At 43.2% G+C, this 22500-nt stretch overlaps 1 protein-coding gene across 1 annotated transcript in view; it reads left to right on the plus strand.

Annotated features, from left to right (window-relative positions):
• cep170bb (centrosomal protein 170Bb) overlaps positions 1-16559 on the plus strand; it is a 27580-nt gene extending 11021 nt beyond the window's left edge. Inside the window, exons 8-20 of the mRNA XM_084737954.1 lie at positions 1-394; positions 1184-2250; positions 4196-4372; positions 4543-4660; positions 6151-7875; positions 9979-10222; positions 10347-10503; positions 10993-11034; positions 12340-12477; positions 14169-14257; positions 14499-14592; positions 14684-14735; positions 15947-16559. The exon at positions 1-394 is cut by the window's left edge and continues 113 nt beyond it. Coding sequence (XP_084594080.1) covers positions 1-394; positions 1184-2250; positions 4196-4372; positions 4543-4660; positions 6151-7875; positions 9979-10222; positions 10347-10503; positions 10993-11034; positions 12340-12477; positions 14169-14257; positions 14499-14592; positions 14684-14735; positions 15947-16143 — 4494 coding nt within the window. The 3' untranslated portion in view covers positions 16144-16559. The remainder of the gene's footprint in view (positions 395-1183; positions 2251-4195; positions 4373-4542; positions 4661-6150; positions 7876-9978; positions 10223-10346; positions 10504-10992; positions 11035-12339; positions 12478-14168; positions 14258-14498; positions 14593-14683; positions 14736-15946) is intronic.
• Positions 16560-22500: the final 5941 nt, after the last annotated feature.

Consider the following 22500-nt stretch of genomic DNA (forward strand, 5'->3'; position numbering starts at 1 on the left):
CCCACCAAGGACTTCCAGCACCCTAAAACCTCAGGGGCGGAGCTTCATGAGATCCCCACCAAGGACACGGACACAGCGCCAGCTCCGCCTTCCCCTCCCACCCCGACACCGCCCGTCGTCCAGAGCCACGCCTCCTTCACCATCGAATTCGACGACTGCATGCCCGGCAAGATCAAGATCAAAGACCACGTAACCAAGTTCTCCACCCGCCAGAGGAAGCAGCAGGCTCCACCCACAAAGACCACCGCCGCGCCCACCGAGATGATGTCGGCAGAGAGCAAGGTAGCTGATTGGCTGGTCCAGACTGATGTCAGCATGATGAAAAGACGTCCAACATGTGAGGACGTTTACAGCACCAAGAGCGACCTCGCCATGAACATCAAGACGCTCAAAGGTCAGAATAAAAGGAACATTCCACTGTTTTTCATGTTAATGAGATCAGCTCAGTATAAAAGGTGTCAGTGCTGGTTTCACTTCATTTCTATCAAAATCACAGAGAAAACACTTAAAACCTCCTGCAGAGAAATAATCCACAGTCAGTATTAAGATGTATTATTACTTATTTAGTTATTGAGTCGTCAGTCGATTCTCTGTGCTGTCAACCAATGATGATGTCTGTCCAACTCTTTGCTTCTTTGAGACATCTGAATACTTGTTGACACGATATTCATTACAGTTACTGTTCTCAGAGGGAGAATCATGTTTATTTTAGTTGTCAAAATTTTGCTGAAAACAGACTTTATGGTCAGATTTCCATGAATGTTCCTGTCCACCTTTACATTTTATTGACCTTCTGACTGTTCCTCTGGCTCCATCTTCAGGACAGATTTTACATGTTTAGCTCCACTGCTGCTGCACTGACAAAGATGAATTTAATCACAGTTTGGCAAAACCACGTTTAGAATAAGTATCATTGTTTGGCTCAAGAGTTGACGTTTGATGGAGCCCACTTCAAAGAGTTCGAGCTCCCGCCCCTCCTCCACTGTGATTGGACGGCTGGGTAAAAAGTGACAGTGACAAACAGGATTTTACCCAAAGTTATTTGGGTTAGTGTCTCTGAGCTTCAGACTAGACTGTTGAGTCTCAGCTGGACTCACACTACTTCACTACTCAGAGACTGTGATATTTATCTCAGTGTTCATACTGACTGACTGATTAAAAGTGGTTTGATTCTTGTTGTCAGGTCACCATCATGAGGATGGAACCCAAAGTGACTCAGAGGACCCTGTTCTCAAAGGACGGAGGAGTAAGTCCCAACACTCTGTCCAGTCCCACGTCTCCGTCCAATCAGAGCAATCTGAAGTCTTGCAGCAGACTGTTCAATCGGGTCAGTCGCTCCACCAGTCCCTGCAACACTCTCCACCCAGATTGGCCCCAGCCTCATCTGTGACCCCTGAGCGACCCCTGTCCCAGAGTCCTCCTCAGACTCAGTCCCCCACCACAGAAACACCCAAACAAGGCCCCCCTGAACACCTCACCCAGCAAGCCTTCATCATCGAGTTCGACAATCCACGCAAGAAGCGCTCGCAGTCCTTCACACACAACCCCGCCCATGCTGATTCGTACTCCGCCCTGAAGGCCAAGCTGGAACGGCGGAAAGGTGGCGAGAGGCCAGCATCCGTGCATGGCCACATCCCTCCCACCCAGCAGGTGACAGTTCCTCTGAAGGGTCAGGGCCACAGCGGCCCACAGAGGTCGAGCTCTCTGAAGAGGGAGAAGACGGAGGGGGAGGTGGCCTCTTCTGGTTCCTCCTCTCGCTCCTCCTCAGGCATCATCATCAGACCCTTCGGCAGCGTTGGGAAGAAGTCCAAGCTCGCCCAGGAGTTTGCTGCTGAGTTCCTGAAGGATTCCGGTCAACAGGACTCCTCCCAAACGAGGGACAAGACATCTCCTCCCCCAATGTCCGCACCACCAGTCATGGTGTCGCCTCCTAATGCAAGAATCCCCTCCCCCGAGGAGCCTCCAGCACCATCCTCAGTCTCATACCCCACCTCCCCCTTACAGCTTCCAGCAGTGTCAAAGTCCTCAGTCCCCTCCAATGCTGCTGGCCAGACGGCTTCTTCTGTCCACTCCTCTGGGCCTCCCATGTCTCCCATGATGCCCCTGGGCGTCCGTGCAGCAGATTCCAAATGTTCCCAGAGGATGGTGAGGAATGAGGAGGACGACAGCCTGAGCGATGCGGGGACCTACACCATCGAGACAGAGTCACAGGACAAAGAGGTGGAGGAGGCTCGCAACATGATCGATCAGGTGAAATCTCAGAGACAATAAAGGTAGACCAGGACCCAGAACAGAGTTCAGGGTTCAAACAGCTGATGTTCTGACCAGTGATGGGTAGAAGGAACTGTGGGCAGTATCAATGCATTACAGTACACTGTGTGTCTAGAACTCCTGAGAGTCATAAATACAGATGCTCCTCTTTCTATTAAACTGATACAGAGATGCTGTATTGAGGCCATGTACTGTAGTGCACTGTGTTCACTACCAGGGTCAGTCTGTACTGAGCTTGAACCATGTCTGCCAAACTGGCACAGGACAGTATCTTCGCTGACAGCAGTCACTGCTGCCTCCCACTGAAGCCTCACACTACTCCAACAGTCGATAAAATTCTAACTAAAATGGTGCCGTTACGTTATCAAAGGTCCCGTTGATTTGGACATGCAGTCCAAAACACAGGATTACATCGATAACTACCCACAAACACCATGAATGGGCTGGCAGATGTTCTAATCTTCCCTTTATATCTGTCGAAGCCTGAGTTTGCATGTGGATATTACATTTTGGTATCAAAATGGTGTCTGCATTCTGACCTTTTGATTGACAGCTCACTTGAGCCAATAGGATCCCCCATGTCCTGTCCACAGCCCACAATTGATCCTTCTTGAGCTCCTCCCCTGTAAAACACACATATTTGAGCTATAATCGCATTTTAAGATAACTAATGTCAGCAAAACACCAGGTTAACTAGCTAGACCAATCATTACTGTGCTGTTTAGCTAGATAGGTAAAATGCTACTTAATTACCAGCTAACTAGGCAACTAATCTACATCAATTGCTAGCTAGTGAGTTAGTTTAACAGAGTGAGAGCAAGTGATTATAAGCATATCATAGAGGTGCATGTCGAAGAGAGACGGTGTCAAAGAAAGAAGGTAACACCTCCACACTTGCCACAAAACTTCAATAGACAACATTTCAATTCCGCTTGTGCAGGCGTTAGCTTCTTTCTTTGTCCCTAGCTACTTAGCTGTAGCTACTTTAGCTTAGTCACTGTGACTACATGTTGGTTCTACATGTCCTCCAGCAACACCTTTAACCAGTTAGCACATAGCATATCTAAGTACAGGAGATAGGCAAGGTTCTGCAGGGAACCAAGCTTGCCTTACTGTTGTTGGAGCACAGAGCAAAAAGGGGCGGGACTTATGAAGAGTCAGTTGGTGAGTGTCTGTGTTAAAAGGAAGAGCCTGCCTCTCCTCTCCTGTGTAAAGACTGAGCCAATCAGAACAGACACTGCTGATGACTGACACTTTGTATAGCCAACAAAATCCCCAAAATAACAATATGCAGTTTTTATATGTAATATGAAGCCAGCACAGGGAAATTCTATAAACTTAGATTTATATATGAACTGTTTATCTACCACAGGACTTGCTTTGATGCCTTTAGATGCACAAAGTTTAGTTTCAACAAGTGAAAAAGCTCTTTAATGTGTTTCTGCTTCAGTTACTCTGAATCAAGGGGTCAACAAACCCTTGGAAAAATAGGCGTGAATATTAATTTTCTGTTATCACATTTGAACTTGGATCTAGGTACGGCTGAATGCTGTGGTCTCATGTTTTCCAGCTGATAAGTCACAGTTAGAGGTTACCTGCAGGAAATACAACCCGTCTTCTTCAGTGTGTTCAAACTTCTATTGGTCAGTGCCAGCAGCACTCACACTGACTCTGACTGTTGGGGAAAAATCATATTTCCTCTCCAAAGAGGCTCAAATCATGAAATCCATGAAGAGCTTTCAGTTTCCTGTGGGTTCGCCTTGGTTAGGTGTTTTAGACTTTTTTCATGACATGAATAGTGAGAGGATGTATTAGAGTGTGTTTTAAATCACTGTAGGGATGCATGACACCTCTTGTCCTTCTTGCTCCTTCCTGTTGCTGTGGTCCTGCCCCCCCTCCTCATGCATGCCCTGTGCTCCGACAGGTGTTTGGTGTCCTCGACTCTCCAGAGTACAGTGGTGTGAGCACAGGAGTGTATAGACCTGTAATAAATGATGGCAAAGATGAGCAAGCTAACCTGCCTAGCGATGGTAGCACTGTGGACCCGTTGCATGGCTTTATCCCAGCTGCTCTCAGCGGCCCCCCAACAGGCCCCATACAGGTAAACAACTGAACCAGAACCTGGGAGAACACCTGTGTAGCATGTTCTGATCCCAGTGCATGCAGACTGGTGTTGTTATTCCCTGTTTGTCCTGTTACATATTTTACTCTGTCAAGTCTTGTTGTCTCTCTCTTGTCTGATGTCCCTCATCATGCTGTCTTGTTGTCCAGGTTCCAGCTGCTCATGCTGCAGGTCTGGAAGGACCCAAATGGGTTTCCCGCTGGGCCAGTCTGGCAGACAGTTATGCTGAACCTGGATCCACTCCACCTCAAGGGGAAAGTCTGGAAGGTGCCTTTAAAATTATGTTTGAGCATTTTGTCAAAAACGGTAAAAACCATTATGTATTAACTGCTGGTATCGAACACACTACATTTACACCTTTTATTAACTTATGACATCTGATCACAGGTATTTACACTTAATATTAATAAGCAATTTGATCAGAGCACTAATGTGGTCGGGCTCATCTAATCACTGTGTTCATTTGCATCTAAATTATTTCCTCCAGATACATGATGACAGGTCACATGATGAGAGTAACTTTAAGATTTCTTGCTAAGCAGTTAGGGAGAACCGAAAAAGACATTTCTATAAAAAAAAATTAAAAAAGTGTTACTTCTCAGTAAATTGACCCACCCCTTTTTGCTCTGTGCTCCAATAGCAGTTGAGCAACCTCGGTACCTGGTGTGACTTCAGTGAACTTTGTCCCATCCTGTTGTTCTTAGATATGATTTGTGCTCAGCACATCTGTGTTGAAAAGAAAACCACATTTTGAAGATGGTTCAAGATGTTGTTGCATACATATAGTCACATATTAAGCTAATGCTAACAGAATGCTAACTAACTAGCAAGATAATCTCATAGATATATCATAATGAACTAAACCAGCGTTTCCTGATCCTGGTCCTCGGGGCCCTCTGCCCTGCATGTTATCTAAGCTCCAACACACCTGATTCAAATGGTCAGGTCATTATCAGGCCTCTGCAGAGACTGGATGATGAGCTGATCATTTGAATCAGGTTTGGAGCAGTGGGCCCTAAGAACCAGGACTAGGAAACGTTGAACTAGATAGTGAATTCAAAGATGGCACCCGTTCAGAGCTGCTCGCCTGGCTCATAAGCCAAAAACGTTTGCTAGCCTTCAGGTTTGCTTCCTGATTAAACAGCCTGCTGAATATGACACTTGTGATATTTAAACAATCCATTCATCAACAGGGAAATCAAAGTCTCTTGTCTATGAAACCAGTCTCTTCAGACAGCAAGTCAGTTTAGTCTCTTCCTTTTCTCCTTTTTTTCCCTTCATGGCAAACGCATGACCTGCACTAATCTGCCTCTGATTGACTTACACTGATATTCTTACTCTGACCCAATCACACATACCAAAGCTAGCATTTTGCTAACATTAGCTAACTTAATGTGGCTATATATTTTACAGGTTCTCCAGCTACGTCTTTGAACCATCCTCAAAATGATTAGTTTTTCCGATATGGACGAGCCGAGCACAGAACATAGTTTAATGAGGTTCTGCTGGGTACCAGATTTGCTCAGGTGTTATTGGAGCACAGAAAGAAAAGGGGCAGAGCTTAGGAAGGGTCAGTTATCACTTATCAGTTATTAGTTCATTTTGAATGTCACGGTCAGTGTTTGCGAGCAAATCATGTGAATGTTTTGAGGTGTGAAAGTTGAGGATTGAGAACCTCAATTTTGGAAAAAAAATAATACAAAAGAAGTTTAAGGAATTTATTTGAAAACTTGAGATAACTTGAGCTATTTTTGTAGAATTGCGCTTTATGAGTCGCTCGATGGGGAATTACAGCTACGACAACTCTGAGTCAGAGTCCAGCCACAGCTCCAGGACGAGAAGGCTGCTGCCCCAGGTTCCTCCAGAGAAGCTGGAAAATGTTCCCCCAAGTATCCTGATCCGCCATGAACCTTACCAAGGCCAGGAACCTCTGGACAGAGTATCTGGTCCTCCCCGCTCACAGGACTCCACCCAGTGCCTGTCCGTTCAGGACGATGTGGACCCAGACAGCCTGAGTGATGCTAGCCGCTCAGATGACACACCTGTTCTGGAGAAAACAAAGAAAACCCAGGCCAGGACTGGATCTGTGTCTCCAGGGGGAGCAGGTTCTCAGTTAAAGGGTTCAGAGAAAGTGTCCCCCTCCACCAAATCCACTTCCTTCTACATCGGTTCTGACAGTCCAGGCAAATCTGAGCAGGCCAGGAGCCCAGTACAGTCTGAGAGGACACGCGAACCCCCAGCAAAAACTCCCCCAACCACCGTCCTGATCCGTCACCTGAGTGGACATGAGCCCAGGAGGACAGGTGTTAAACCCAACAGCTCTGCTCCAAACCTCCAAACACAGGACAAGGACTCTGTCCCCACCAAAGACAGCTGCATATCATCCATGGTCCGGCAGGAGAGCTTCACAAAAGACCGGCCCAGTGACACAGTCCAGATGAAGAAGCTTCCCCACATCTCCAGCCATCCATCCATAAGAGACATGGAGCAGAGGAGGGAGAACATCCAGGACACACAGTCCTTCCTCCAGGAGGCAGAGGGAACCCTGTTCTCTCTAGACACCAAGTTTCCCTCGTCCGGCTCCGGTCGGAGTTCAAAGAAGGGAGGCTCCTCCACCCACATGGACGACTCCCTTTCCGGTGAGTCGGATGTGGACACAGCAAGCACCGTGAGTCAGGTGAGCAGCAAAAATGCTCCTGTCAGCTCTGCTTCTAAAAAGCGTCCCGCTATCAGCAGCCTTCAGAAGGAGAAGTCCTCTTCCAGCCCATCCATCCAAGAGAAGGGACGGCAACTCAGCGCCCGTGAACGTCTTTCTGAGAAACGTAGAAACCAGGTGACTGCAGATGCATCAAGCAAGGCAGAGGCAGCAAAGCGCTTCCAGATGCGCCGCAGCGCGGGCAACCGTGGGTCTCTGGATCTATCTGAGGGTCAGCAGGGCTCCAGTCCACACTGGACCGAAACAACATCATCTGACCATGAAATTTCACGTCCATCCAGCCGTAGCAAGAAACTCATTGCGCCTCTTCAGAAGGAAGACAATGGAAAGACACCCAAAACGGCAACCCAGCAGGTTCTGACTCGTTCCAACAGCCTGTCAGCACCACGGCCAACCCGGGCATCCATGCTCCGTCGAGCACGCCTGGGTGAGGCCTCAGATAATGAAGGAGCTGAGACTGACCGAGGCTCCCAGAATTCAGACCATATCACTGCACCGTCCAAAGTGTCTGCTGAAGGGAAGAAGCTGTCCAGGCTGGACATCTTAGCGATGCCCAGGAAGAGAACAGGCTCCTTTACAGCTCCCAGCGACAACGAGACGTCCTCCACGGGCAGGTCTGGCTTCTCTAACCGCAACTCTGAGTCTGTCAGTACCAGAAAGACATCTGTGGGTGACGCACGCCAGGCAGCTAGCAAAGGGGGTGGAGCTCTTGGGAAGCAACCACTGACACGTACTCGGTCCAGCGGAGCCAAGTACCCCAGCACCGGTGAGTTTTGGCAAGATTTGTGTTTTACAAATGTAGATATAATTACTGCCTTTTGTCTTGCAGTATCTTGTCAAAATGTTTCACCTGCTCCTCTTCTTTAATATGTGGATACCAGATTGTTTTTATGCCTTGTGTATTGATGATTTGATCATTTTCAGGTTTTCACACCTGTAGTTTGGTCCATTTGGTCAGAATCAGGGGGAAAAATGATCAATTGCTGCATTTTTGTTCTGGTCCAGTTTGTATTTGCAGTGACTTTATGCAAACAAACCAAGAGAACTAAATGCATTGACAAAGTAGGATACAAGCACATTATTAATAAAGAAAAACACAAAGTACCTAAATGTTACTAAATTATTTGCAGAAATATATACAAAGCATACACAGATCAGTCACTTCCTGAACAGATTTGACATTCACTAGATGGATTTATTTGTAGTTTACCTTTTAAAATCATGCTGAAATCACATATCTGCTCTCAAAGTCTAGAGCTACAGTAGGTATCAGTACTCGATACCTTTAAGGTATGGACCAAAGTAACTCAGTACTAAGTGGTATTGAAACTAACAAATAATACCTGCATTTGGTCCTTTTTGTGCCCATATTGAGAAAAAAAAATCATTATTTGTATGAGCAGTCAATCACCACAAGTGTTTTTCAGTTGAATGGGATGTGTGATTGGCTCAGTATCACAGCAGCTACAACCCATACAGTCTGTGGTGTGGTGAAGCCAAGTGCAGTGTATTTGACAGAGCTGGCAGCTCAGTGCGCCAAGATGACACCAAAATGTTTGAAAGTACAATTATACTTCAACGCTTGTGGCATCAGATAGAAATGATGCATAAAATCCAGAGGGATTATTTCAGGAATGCTTCCACTCATGCTGGGTGTGGAATAAAGTAGGAAAAATGTACCAAATGAAGGATACTGCCAATGTATTTTTTTTCACAATATCCAGCCCTAATGAAATCCTCGGGTTGGCTCATTTGATTTCACACCACAAATGAATGCATCAGAATCCACTTGGAAGTGGAAAGAATACCCTTTTCAGTCAGTGGTTGTTTGGTTGATGAATTGATTGACGGCTTTATTACCAGCCTAAACATGGTGCTCTAACTGTGCAAACCTATGAGGCTCCATTTCAACCAAATAAAACATCTTTGGTGTGAAAGCACCCTAAGATGGTTGATCTGACCCGACACATATTCAGTCCCACTCACTCTTTCTGCTGGACAGAAGTACTAAGCAATAAGCCAGTTTTCTTCCAAATTGTAATTCTGTCTGATTGACACACTGTGTGTGTGTTTCATGCAGTAAACTGACTCTCCATCACTGACAGGACAAATACAGGTCATTCAGCACAAGATTTAATATAACATCTGAAATTCATTTAACCAGGCTTTGTTTTAGTTTTCTGTTGGTGCTTTTTACTTTCACTGTGGATCACTTCAGATTTCTGTCCCTGGTGTGTTTCTGTTGTCAAGCCTCAGGAGTCTGCTGCTGTTACCATGGTAACAGATTCAGTCTCCATCATTCTCAGTTATGTTTTGAATCAGGATGTGACTGTGCCTCAGTGCATAAATCCATATACAGTCTGTAACTAAGGCCAAAGCAATATCATGACATTGTGAAGTCATCGTACTGAGTCCTCCTAACAATCATGAGCTTCAGCAGCCATCACCATGGAGATGCCTCAGTCCAGTTTTATCTCATTCAGCAAAACAACAAGATCAATTTTAATTCAGCTGCTGAATTTGTGCAGATTGAAATAGAGTCAAATGTCTAAATTAATCCAAAAGGTTCCATAAAGATCAACTCAGATCAGCCACATAGCTAGTCTAAATTCTTCTAGCAATGTTTGTAGCAATGCTCTCTCTGACTTGTAGTTGACGTCTGTCCTACTGTTGTTCTGGACATAGTCTTTCATGTTCCACTCAGTCTTTCATTGTGTGTACTGGTGATTCAACCAAGACAATTTAATGTCATCACAGTGCTGAAGTGATCCATCGGTCATTAATTGAGGAACAAATTATTGATGTCTCAGGTGATCCATGTTCTTCTTGAGATCTTTAGTAAAATGATTCTAAATTAAAATGTCTTCAGGTTCCCGTCGCAGACAGAAGGGCTCAGACTTCTCTTCGTCCTCTGAGGAAGAATATGAGACGAACGCTGGGACTCCCAAAGCCAAACGTTCCTCCCATCCCTCCACCTCTGCGCAGACACAACGTGGCCACCGGACAGCTGCCACCCGATCCAAGTCCGTCTCCTTGGAAACAGAGGAGGACGAGGACCAAAACGAGGTCGACCCCTATCAGAACTGGTCCACGCACAGCGCAGAGATCGCCAAGTAAAAAAAAACCCAATGATATATACTTTAGAGTAACCAAACGCAGATCAGCTGTTTTGCCTTTAGTTGGTTTTTCTTCGCAATATATCCAAACCTTCATGTTCACCTTGTGTTTCCCCTGCAGGCTCAGTCAGGACCTGGCCAAAGATCTGGCCATCCTGGCAAAGGAAATCCATGATGTTGCTGGGGACGGAGACTCGCCAAGCTCTGGCATGGGCACCACCACCTCACCCAGCTCGCTGCCCAACACGCCGGCCTCCACCATCTCTGCTAGGGAGGAGGTGGGCAATGCTGCGAACCGCCAGACATCACTGACACCTTCACAACCACCATTCATACCACAGCTTCTAAAACTGGGAACACACAGGATTTATGTGCTTGCTTATAACAAGACCTTGTCATTGACCAGTCTGATCTGGTCTCTTTAGGATTAAAATTGCTCCTCTCCTTCACAACATTCTAATGTTTTAAAGTTAGGATCTGGTGGAATCAGTATGATCCTGCAGTTTCAGCTGATTACCACCAGAAACCTGTAAAGCATCAGTAACTGAGTGCATTTCTTCCAGTGTTCCCAGTTTAGATAAGTAACATTTGTTGTTTTATGATCCAGGTCTTCTTCTTGTAGTTTTGTGTATCAACTCGATCAAATTTCAGAACCTCAGATGTGTTTCAAGAGGAAACGTTCAAAGTCATGTTTTCTGCAGGTTGATTGACAGGAGCTTCATCATGCTTTGGATTCTCATGATTCATTTCTCTGTTCTGCTGCACAGGCACCATCTTATCCATACTTTCGTGGGGTTCGGCCATCTCAGGTGTCTAACTCTGACTCATCACTTCTCCTGCTCTGTAATTTGTTCTCCTCCTCCTCCTCCTCTTCCTCCTCCATCATCCTGCTCCTCCCATCACTGATCCAAACACCTCCCTCTCACTGGTGTTGGATTGTTCAGAAGCACATTTGATTTTTTCATTTTAAGACTTGTCTGATTGATTGGTCTGGTATGAAAGGTTATTAAAGACAAAACTACTGAGTTAGCACAAAACAGGTCCAAGCTGGAATCAGTCTGCAGGCTCAAGGTTTGAACTGACAAAAACTGGTCTACCAGCAACCCAATCCAACTCAACCCTATGCTGAATATTTTATTATAATATTTCTGTCTGATTTAGTGACTGTTGGTCTTGTGTTTACAACAAAACCATCACAAGACAAATCCAAGCTGGATTCAGTCTGCAGGGTCGAGGTCTTGAATACTGTCACAAACAGCTGTTCCAGTTGAAGAATCCAACCCTATTTTCTAGGAGCTGTATGTAGGCAGCTGGACTTCAGAAAGGTTCTTGAAGACATTTCATCCACAAGATTTCTTCAGTTCTAGCTGACTAATGTGATGTCAAGAACCTCAAAGAAGTTCAGGCTGAACATAAACAGCAGCAATAAGATGGTGATGATAATATGGTCAACATCTTCCCATAAAAAGTTCAATATCTGGGAAACATTCATCAGCTGTGACTGTGTACAAAGTATCATCAATATAAACATCCTGCTTAACTCTACCAAACCCAACTTTATCCTGCTGTACTGGACCTCACCCAACCACACTCTTAACCCTGCGCTGTAATATCTGTCACAATATCAGCTGTTAATATTTCACATTAACGTGTCATGTACGACCCACCGGCCAATAAGAAAGTGTTTTAGAAGGCCATGGTGATTATTTATGTGATTATATTTGATCTAAAATGTGTCTTTAGCGTCCGTCCTTTCATGCTCTCAGATCTTTACCTTCAGACTTTCTTCCTGCTTAGATTTATTTTGTGCTTGCTCGGTAGTTTTTTCCATTAATAAACTTCCATTTCCCTGCATACTTAATGAACTGGTTTGACTGGTTTTGGGACAGTTCATGGAGCTGTAGCTGGTGACCAGTAGGTTCTTCCCTGTTGTTGTTAACACGCTGTATCCCAGCAGTACTAAAATTCACTGCATACACTGTTGCCCTCCACCATCACCGGCAGCTGCATGTTGACTTGGTGCATGCGTTCACGGAGCACCGCCATCACCGGTTTGATGACAGACATTCAGTGGTTGAATCACTGGAGTCAGACTCCCTCTACTCTCTTTCCAGCTGGTCCAACATATCCCTGAGGCCAGTTTAAACTACCAGAAGGTTCCTCCAGGTTCTGCTGCAGTCTCGGACCTGGACGCAAACATGAATGAGCCGGAGCCCGGTTCTAAGCAACGCCGTCCGTGGAACCGTGAAGAGGTCACTGTCTAATCCCACTGAGGCTACGTTCACACTGCAGCTCAGTGTTTGTATGTGACACAAGGTGGTTTCAGTCAGTGAGAACAGTTTTTATCTTAAATTCAGATGTGGACAATTTGGAAGGAGGCCTGAACTTACTGTTTACTTTGATCAAAAGTATTGATTATTATTTCAAGGAATTCTAAAATACAAAAATGTCCTAAATGGCTCAAAATATCTGACTTAGTCTGAATAAAAGCCACAAAACTGAAAGGATTTGATTTTTAATGATAGAAAACAAAACTCTACAAACTTGAAATAGGTGGAAACTGTTTACTTTTCTTTTTTGTTTAGAAACAAACTGGTCAGTGTTTAAAACTGACTCTCGCTGTGTGTCAATTGTAAAATAGTTGCAGTAGTACAATAGTAGTCCTGCAAGTTTCCAACACATCCTATCTTGTAAAGACACACAGGTGAATGCCATGTTTTCTTTATGATGTGTCTGAGCACAACAAGTGCAGCCTGCTGCCCCCAAAAGGCTGCACTGTTCATTACAACTAGAAAGAGAACAAACATGTACATCTTGATGATTTATCTGTTGTCAAGGACTTTGCACCCCAAGTCAGGATTTTATGTCTGGAAGTTTTGACATTTACAGAACAGTGAGAGTTTTTCATATCCAAGAATGATGATTGGGGAAGTTGCTCTCCCTCTGTCTGTTTTTATCAGATAACGAATTTATAAAATATGTAAGATAAACATGGGTTTTTGGCGTGCAAAGGCCACGGTGCAGGTGCAGTAAGGAAAGAGAGTTGATTTCTTAAGTCAAGTATTAGAAGAGCAGTGATTATTTGATTATTCAATAACTCAATCAAAAAAAAAAAAAAAACAGTTGCCAGGAATTTGGATAATCAATGAATCATGTCAGTCATTCTTTAATCAGAAATCTCAAACATTGTCTGTTTCCAGCTTCTTAAATCTTAGGATTTGCTGCTTTTCTTTTTTATGTTAATAAAGAGTCTTTGGACTTTGGTCTTTTGGTTTGACAAAAGAAGATACTCGGAGACATCATTACGATAAATCAAATAATTGTGAAAATAATTGGCAGATTATTCGTTAATGAAAAAAAAAGAAGAAGTTAGTTGCAGCCCTATCAAATACTGATGTTTTGGGAATGAGACTCAACACCAATACTGATCTGTGATTGGCCAAAGTCTCAGGTCACAGGCCAGATTTTCTACAGCCTGAAATCAGCCAAGAGGAGTAGCAGAAGTCTTAGAACACCTGAATTACAACATGTTGAAAAGTTATTCTGGAACTTTTGGCCAGTAACACCAAAAATAAACTGCCTACCACAGCTTTGAAGTCTAAACCACTAAACTGCTAAACTGAAAAGGTTGTCCTCAGGGTGACACTCAAGAAAATATCACTGAGTCGTGAAGAGAAAGGTTTTGGAAATCTTAACAGTAGGCTGGACTAGCATCACCATATTCAGGTCCAACCTGAAATACGTGTGAAAGCAGTTTGAGACATGAGGCTGCAGTGTGAACATATCCTCAATTCAACCATTCAACAAACTGAACACAACTGCTGCAGTTAGTTTTGGTGTGCTGGGAAATCAGACTGCTCTTCATGTCAGTGTTGATGTTGATGTCTTGTTCCAGACTCACGTTCATCTTGTTCCTCATCTGTCTCTCAATCAACTCGTTCAGGTGATTCTGGACAACCTGATGCTGAATCCAGTGTCTCAGCTGTCTCAGGCCATCCGGGAGAACACGGAGCAGCTGGCTGAAAAAATGAAGTAAGGAAGCTCCTGATCACAGTGGAGCTACTGCATTTATATTCACTGGAACCTGAACTTGAACACCTGAAAACCAGCACACGTCCTGTCTGGAGAATATCAGGGCATAAAGTGAGCCCAGATGTGTGCGGTGTGGAACATACATCACTATTGTCATCAATACAAAAAAAAACAAAAAACGTTTTGCTCAGTTTGTTTTGCCGCTGTTTCATTTTGTGTTTGTGTGTTTGTCTGTTCTCAGGGTTCTGTTCCAGAACAAGGCAGAGGTTTGGGAGGAGATTGAGGCAAAGATCAACGCTGAGAATGAAGTCCCCATCCTGAAAACCTCCAACAAGGTTATTCTGCAAACCGATGAATTATATTAAATGACACTGAGGATGTTGAGCACAGCCACAACTTTCTCTCCTGTTTTCTCTCACATTACAGGAAATTACCTCCATTTTGAAAGAGCTGAGACGAGTCCAGAGGCAGCTAGAAGGTATAAACAAGTTTTTTTTTTTTTTTGGTTTTACTGAACACATCCACAAAAACTTTATTTAATCAGGACAGATTTTCACTGGCTAAGATAGATAATATGGGATATAAAAGAATTATAATTATAATTGTTTGTCTTTCATAATCCTCTGAGAGAGCACAGACAGATTTCAGCTCCAAATCACAACATTTCTTTTTAATTCAAATTGCATGTTACAGACTTCAGCAGCTTCTAAGGGTACTGACAGGAACCCAGAGACCTGAGAACCATTTTATATTCCAAGGTTTACATCTAAAATCCAACATCTAACAATCCTCTTTCCAATCCAACTTTTTCATTGAAAAATGGTCCTGTTCAATGTAAGTGGTTCTTTATGGAACCCTTAGTCTTACAGTGGATCCAGTGGCAGCTGCAGTACTACTGCAAATACACAAAATTCACAGTTTGGAAGACTGCTTTTGTTTAGCAGCTGAAAGTTTTTCTCTGAGAAGGTACACAACAGTAGATAAAAGTGTCATCAGCTTAATGGTGTAACTCTACGTGTGGAACATCCAAACTAAGACTCATATAAATATTTTAAAGAAGCAGTCCCAGGGTTGAGCCCTGGATACACCTGTGACACCTGCACATACAGTGTTCTACCTGAGAAAGAGTTCACAAACTACAGAACAGCTTCAACTGAAAGAACAGAACTAAAGAGTTAGACGGATCAATAAAGAGAGCTGCACAGTTCATCCAAAGACTCGGTGGCTTGCAGCTTTCCCTCTCTGTGCCACGATAGACTAAAGCACAGATTGTAAATAAAGTTGGCCGTCACATCTCCACTTTCTTCTACTGAACAAACATGATCAGGATAAAAACTACCTAAAACGACATAACCATCTTTGGGAAATATTTATTGGACATTTAGTTTGAGTTTGTAGTTTGGTTCTGTTTATAAGCTATTCTACAACCAGCCACCAGGGGGAGATGAGATGTTTTGGCTTCACTTTTGAGGAGCTGTCATGACCTCCATCTTTATACATGTCAGTGGACTAAACACTTCCTGGAGCTCTCTCTGGGATCTCTTGGGATTTTGTGTAATAAGAGGCGTTGTCTGTGCTACAGGTTTGTAAAACTTCTCCTCGTGTGTTGCTGCAAATAATTATTCTACAGTCTAAGACTTTATCTGAAGTAGATTTATTTTGATTTGTTTAATGTCCTCTCACTCTTAGTTATAAACACCATTGTGGAGCCTGGTGGGAGTCTGCAGACTGCAGCCGTTGGGGCATCATCTCTCAGTCAGACTCGACCGTCGTCAAGGGAGAAGAAACCTGCTGCCAAACCCCGTGGTGCCCCCCCAACCTCCAACGCCAATGAAAGCACCAAAAGACCACCTCGTGGACCCGATGGGGGCCACTACATGGCCTGAACAAGCCACCGTAGCACCTCTGGATAGTCATTGTGTATCCACACCACCTGCCTCTGTCCCGTTATCAGTCTGACCCTGATGGTTGTAGCATCCAGAGAGGCTTCTTCTTTTGCAGAAACCTTTGACTTTAGATCAGCAGGTGAAACACAGAGAGAACTGTTCCTGTGCAGCTGGCGGTTTAAATAGATACAGATGTTTTTGACTTGTGCTGTGTAGGTTTATAAGCAGGCCTTTGTAAAGACTAACTTCTATTCTGGCTCTAACTCGTGATCCTTGATGGCTGTGGGGTCGATGCTTCTACAAAAGATCCATAAGCTACGTCCTGTTTTAGGGTGCCACCTCTTTCAAAGTCTTAGTTTATAGTTTGAGTTTACCTCAATGGTTCGACAAAGTCTGAGTCAGTTTATATTTACCTATATTGTTTGCTCTCCAGTTACCCACAATTCATTGCACACCAGTCACATTTATGCTGTGTGCAGTATGTCCACTAATGTAATCGTATTGGGTTTAGCAGCTACATAGGGTTTAGAGTTAGTTGTTAGTAGACAAGAAATCAAGTCAAATCATGCAGTCTAAACTGGAGAATCAAAGATCATCATTTTGACCAGATGGTTTTAATACTCTTTGCTACAGTCAAATTAGGGACAGTACCAAAAAGTGTCTCTGATTAAATTTAATGAAGAGAGGCAAAATATTTGTCCAGAAATGTCCTGGTCTAATTTTACAAAATCTTTCTGGATCTGTCTCCACATTACTGATTTCGTGCACAATCGAGCCAGAAAGTAGGACAGAAAAAAATCATTTCTGGGTTTTTGCAGAAAAGCTGGTCCTTGACTTGAGAACCTGCTGTGGTTAGGGAGTTAACTTGACAGCTAGCTAGGAACATGATAGCATTAGCCAACCAAACAAAAAGGTCCATCTGTTACCTGCCGTTTTTCCAAGTCTGCATCATATTGACTGCAGACTGAGCAAAAAAGCCCACGCATTATTTCTTCCAGCCACAAATCCTGTTTCCCCTAGCGGGTCTCAAGGTGTTCCAGACCTTTGAGAACCCTCAAGTGAGGGTCCAGGCTAAGAACATTTTGAAAAACCTTCAACCTTTGCCCAGATCAGGGATGACAGGGCCTGTAGCCAGTACAAGCTCAGAACCAGTGTCTGAGGTCCAGGTCTATCCTTCATTGAACTGCCACCGAGTCTGTTCTCATAGTGTAGAACTTGGTGTGGTGGACCAGTGTTGAGAAGCTCGTTTCAGGTACAAAACTGAGCACAGGAAGTTGAAATTCAGTCAAGAGTCATACCATCGATGGAGGGGTGTACACTCCAGCAGGAAACTAATATCTCATCCTTCTTGGACTCTTTGGCACTTTGTTCTTGTCAGCATTGTGAACCCTAACCTCAGATTGACACGAGTCCCATTAAAACTGAATACAGATGTGGTCTTGAAAACACTGGTGTGACCGTGTTCACTACAACTCCTCTGTTTCCTTTATGCATTGCATTGTGGGACAAGAGTTAAGTTCAGCAGCACATTTCAAAATGACATGTTATTTATTTGTGTGTGTGTGTGCAGTGTAGTGTGTAGGAACCAGGACACGGCTCTGGTTTCTCAGCTCTGGTCCGTGACCATCTGATTTCATCGAGCAGGAGCTCAACAAGGCAATTCTTGACATTCTTGTTTGTGATTCTGCTCTTCTTCACATTAATCACATGAAGCTACATAGAGGAAGGATCACAACTGTGTTGCAGACACAACGTCATAGAGCTGAACTCAGCAGAATCAAACTGTGGGATTGACAGGAGAAAGTAATAATAGCAACTTTATGACGAATTCTCTTTAAAATAGAAGCAGACACAAATATAATTTAGTACGTTTATAGATCAGAAGAGTTGGCCCCTAAAATGGGACGCAGAGATGAGTTGACAGGACTCGTACTGACAGTAATCTTCAGCTGGTTGGTGGTTTTGTGGAAACTGAAGAACTGCAGCGACAGCAGCTGATGTCTCTCTGTTGGTGGTGTGGATGCACTGAAACTGTCCAACACAAATGTCTCCTTTGTATCCAGTGATTCAGTCCATAAGAACAAATGCATTTTGAGTGAAACAATATAAATATGTAGAGCTGCTTCTACATCGCACAAGCTGAACAAAATTTAGTCAAAGCTACAAAAAGAAGCAGCTGCTCGTGCCGCAGTAGTATGTGGATGATGTATAAACTTTGTGCTTTGATAATCTGTTGTTGCGTCGCATTTGAACAGACTGTGTCTTTGCGAAGGTCTTCTCAGTTTTTCTGTCTGTATTTATGAAGAGAAAGTCGTAGCCCATCAGAAGGTCCTGCGCTGCTTCGATGCTTCGGCCTTACAGACACGAGACCGCCGTCTGAACTCGTCTGTAAAGTAAAAAAGATGTAATGTTCTATTTTATTGAATGTTCTGTTGCCATCCTGCTGTGATTGTGTTATTAACTGTGAAACTGCTTCAGGGTCGCTGTAGTTGATTGTTGAGTGCTGAATGTCTGAGAGTTTTCCGTCACACATATGTTGACCTCAAAAAATCAGCTGATCCAACATGAGACGTCCTGCTGGTCCTTAAACACATCGCCTTTCTGATCACAATGAATGAAAGCTGAGAAGCACGATATGCTCTCTGACTGATGACATGATGACGTTCGGCCGTTGTGTTGACTTGTGTTTGTTTGCACTTCTGTGAAAACAGTTGTGACCCACTTGGTCTAATCAGGACAAACCCACAAAGCCCTCAGCTTTGTTTTTATTTTCAGGCATTTTAGAGGCAGAATTGTAGCCAATGACATCAGTTATCACTAAAAGATAACTTGAAATCACTGGATTGGATTCACTAAAGAAAAGGAAACTGGAGACATTCTCTCTTAATTATGACTCATGTCTGGTTCAGACATCTGGAGATTTGGGATGATTTACCTCAGATTCCTCCCAACAGTCAGAGGAGATGTCAAGTCTAGAACACGAGTCAGTACTGATGTTGAGCCCAGATTACCTGGTAATGTGAGTGAAGGGTTAATTGAATCTTAAACCTCTCTACCTGAGGGCTGTACTACGAAGGAAGCTCGACACAGCCAGGCTTTTTTTTTGCATGATCTGGATCAACAAAACCTAAAACCACAATCAGAGATAACGGGTATCATGATGGTGGTTATCAGCTCGCTTTGTGAATCCAGGCTTTCGTCTTTGACTCTTCTTCCTCATGAAATGAAGCGATCGAGCGTCTTACTGAAGTCAAAATCATCAAGTTGTTATAATTATGAGCTGTGGAAAATATACAAAAACATGACAAATAAAGCAGGAGAAGAAGAATGATGTGAGAAAATGACTGATGGACTAAATGTGGTCTTAATGCTGCCGTTTATTCTAACATGAAAACATTAAACAATAAAAGTCCATCCAGCAGATTTAAACATGATGAAGTCTGTCTGACTCTGTCCTATGATGACAGAGACGAGGACATCACTGAAGTTTTTCACCAAACCAACGGAAAATGAGTGGAACTGATTTAAGATCGTCTGTGATCAATGATGATCAATTTTCTAATCAGTGATCTGAGCTGCAAAATCACAGACAAAACAGAAAACAGTAAAAAGTCTTCAAAGTGTCTGTAGTTGCTTCATCATTATTTTACTGTGTGGATTATAAACCATGTCAATTTAAAGTGTCAATATGATCTGGAGCAAACGGGGAAAATGACTCTGCATCACCAAACAGAGGTTACCATGACAACGTGATGCTGCTGTTTCATTTTTACATTATATGGATTCGTTCAGTGATATTATGAACATACAGCTCAGTAATTTTTCATTGTTAACCTCCTCCCTCAGTTTAAAAGTTATATCGCTCATAAACAACCTTGTTAGAACAATAATTAGTTAAAGAACTGCGCTTTTTTGAATCAAAATAGCTCTCTAACCCATTAATCTTGCTTCGTAGTACACCCCTCTGCTCAAAGACTCACTGGGCCACCACGATAATTTCAAGCAACTTTGATATTTAGATCATGACATAATCATCCCGTTAAAAACTGATTGATTATATCAGTACTTTCACAACAGACAATGAGAGAGAGAAGAGTCTATAACTTATCCAGAGTCCCAGAAGAAACCATAAACATTCTAGCCCTTGACGCTAACATTAGCTAGCATGCTGACGCCATGAAAACACAAAAAAATCAACATCAGTTTAAGTGTTCACTATATTTAGAATATTTTCACCACTTAACCTTTCTGTCAGACAGACTTTTCTGACAGGAAACCACCGTTATATAAGACAAATATCTCTCTCTACAAACCAAACTCCATTGATAAAATCAGTAATTTTGCTACAGGAGTTGCTGGTCTATCACTGACTCGATCTGTGAGATTGTTTTTGTTATTGTGTGACTTTGGTGAATCTGAAGTGACCCTAAACACACCACAGGTGAGAATCCTCTCCCTATGAGTCATGATCATGGAGAGAAATGTTCTGTTGTGTTTCCAGCTCATAAGTCATAAAACTCCAACATGTGCAGACATGCAATAATGAACCACATGTCATCAACAGAGTTTCCTGTGGAGTCTTTCTGTTTGAAGCAGTTTGATCACAGTATCATTCGATTTAGACTATAATATGACTCACAGTTTGTCCAAAGCTGCTCAAAACTATTGAGCCTTACTGAACTTCCTTTAGACTTTAAGGTTTCTTATACGAAGCAGTTGGCATCCTTGAACACGTCTGTCCATCCATTTAGTTTCTAAAACCTGACTCATGTCAAAGGATAAAGAAGTATTTACTGTTAGAGCCACTGGAAGATACTGGATATAATATTACATACGTTTGAGAAAACACTAGTGGTCAACTTCTTGTTTTTTTCCAGTGCTTTGAAAAGTCTTCACATACTGTTCACATCTGAAGCTAGCCATATTTAGCAGCATTTCCACCCCAACGTATCTGGAACTTTCAGTCCCAGGAACTACTTGTGCCTCAGCCTGTTGTCAGTATTTTGACCGTTGTCTAAAGGACCCAGGTAGATTAAGCAAATTAGTCTTCTGATTTACACTTGACTCTACAAAAACAGCCGCTCCTCTTTGTTCCACGTGTCTAATGCTTTCTTCTTTCTTGCATCTTGCATTTGAGATTTTTTTGGCTGAAAAAGGTACTCAAGTCTACTCAAGGCGAGTACTCAACCACTCATTTCTTGTACTTTTGAAAAAGCACTACGACCCGAACAGGGACTTTTTGGGAGGCAAAATGATGTCCCTGGAACTTGGTTTAGACCCTGGTCCCTGCAGTGGAAAGGTGGAAATGCAGCTTTTAACTGGAGGCAGGGGTTACCACCTCTCAGCCAGAGCCTACTACCTGTTATAGTCTGAGTTTCATACTCACTATGGGCCGTAATGTGACACCTGAACTGTCCCTTTGACAACAAATCAAACTGGCTGAGAACGAGTTTCAAACTCTGGAAAAACATCAGAAGTGGACTTAAAGATCATTTCAGAGATCAATAATGAAGTTCCACGCTTGTTAACATGATTGTTTTTCAAATGTTCCTCTGATAACCCTAACTTAACTTATAATGTCTTTTAAATTCCATTACAGGTTTAGAAAAGTGCTCTGTGAATAAAGTCTGTGCAGTTTTACCCTGTGGGAACCACCTGCTGAGCAGAGGGTGTACAGTATATGTTTGTATGTGTGTGACTGTGTGTGTAGTCGCTGAACTTTGTGTTTCCTTCTTGTGTTGAGCAGCTGGGGCCTCGCTAAGGACACCCTGTACAGATGTAAGTAGGACTGTTAACCGTCTCATTCAGTGTCACATGTTTCAGATCATCGGTTTCGTCGCCGTGTGTCCAGAACAGATATTCAGGTCCAGCATGTGGTTAAACTAGCTAATGACAAACATTGGAAACTGGGGGAAACTGTTAGCCTGACTTCACCTACAGCACCTCCTGTCTGTCTCATTTATATGTTGGATCCTGTTAGCTAACAAGCTAATCACCAATCCATCCATGGTACAAGAATTTAATTTTATTGACAACAGTTGCTGACTAATTATCACAGCTAAAGATAGTTAGTGAGATAAATAAAGTTTGTGTCTGTTGTCTGGTTAAAAAGCCTCAGTAAACCTATATATATAAGAGACCACCGTTGTTACAGTTGTCTAGCTAACATTAGCCTCGCTCAGTGTTTCTGTTGGTAACATTTATCTGTGATAATTAGTTTCATACGACTCTGCTGTGAAGAACCACATTAAGAATCAACATTGCCGTTTGTTGACCCATCATCCACGTCTGTTTCTACTTCTGTTCAACAAACAACCTTTAAGTCAGGCAGACTTGCAGAGGTTTGAAGGTGGATTT

Source organism: Lutjanus erythropterus, chromosome 15 (assembly GCF_056507025.1).
Source record: "Lutjanus erythropterus isolate fLutEry1 chromosome 15, fLutEry1.hap2, whole genome shotgun sequence".
Classification (NCBI taxonomy): Eukaryota; Metazoa; Chordata; class Actinopteri; order Lutjaniformes; family Lutjanidae; genus Lutjanus; species Lutjanus erythropterus.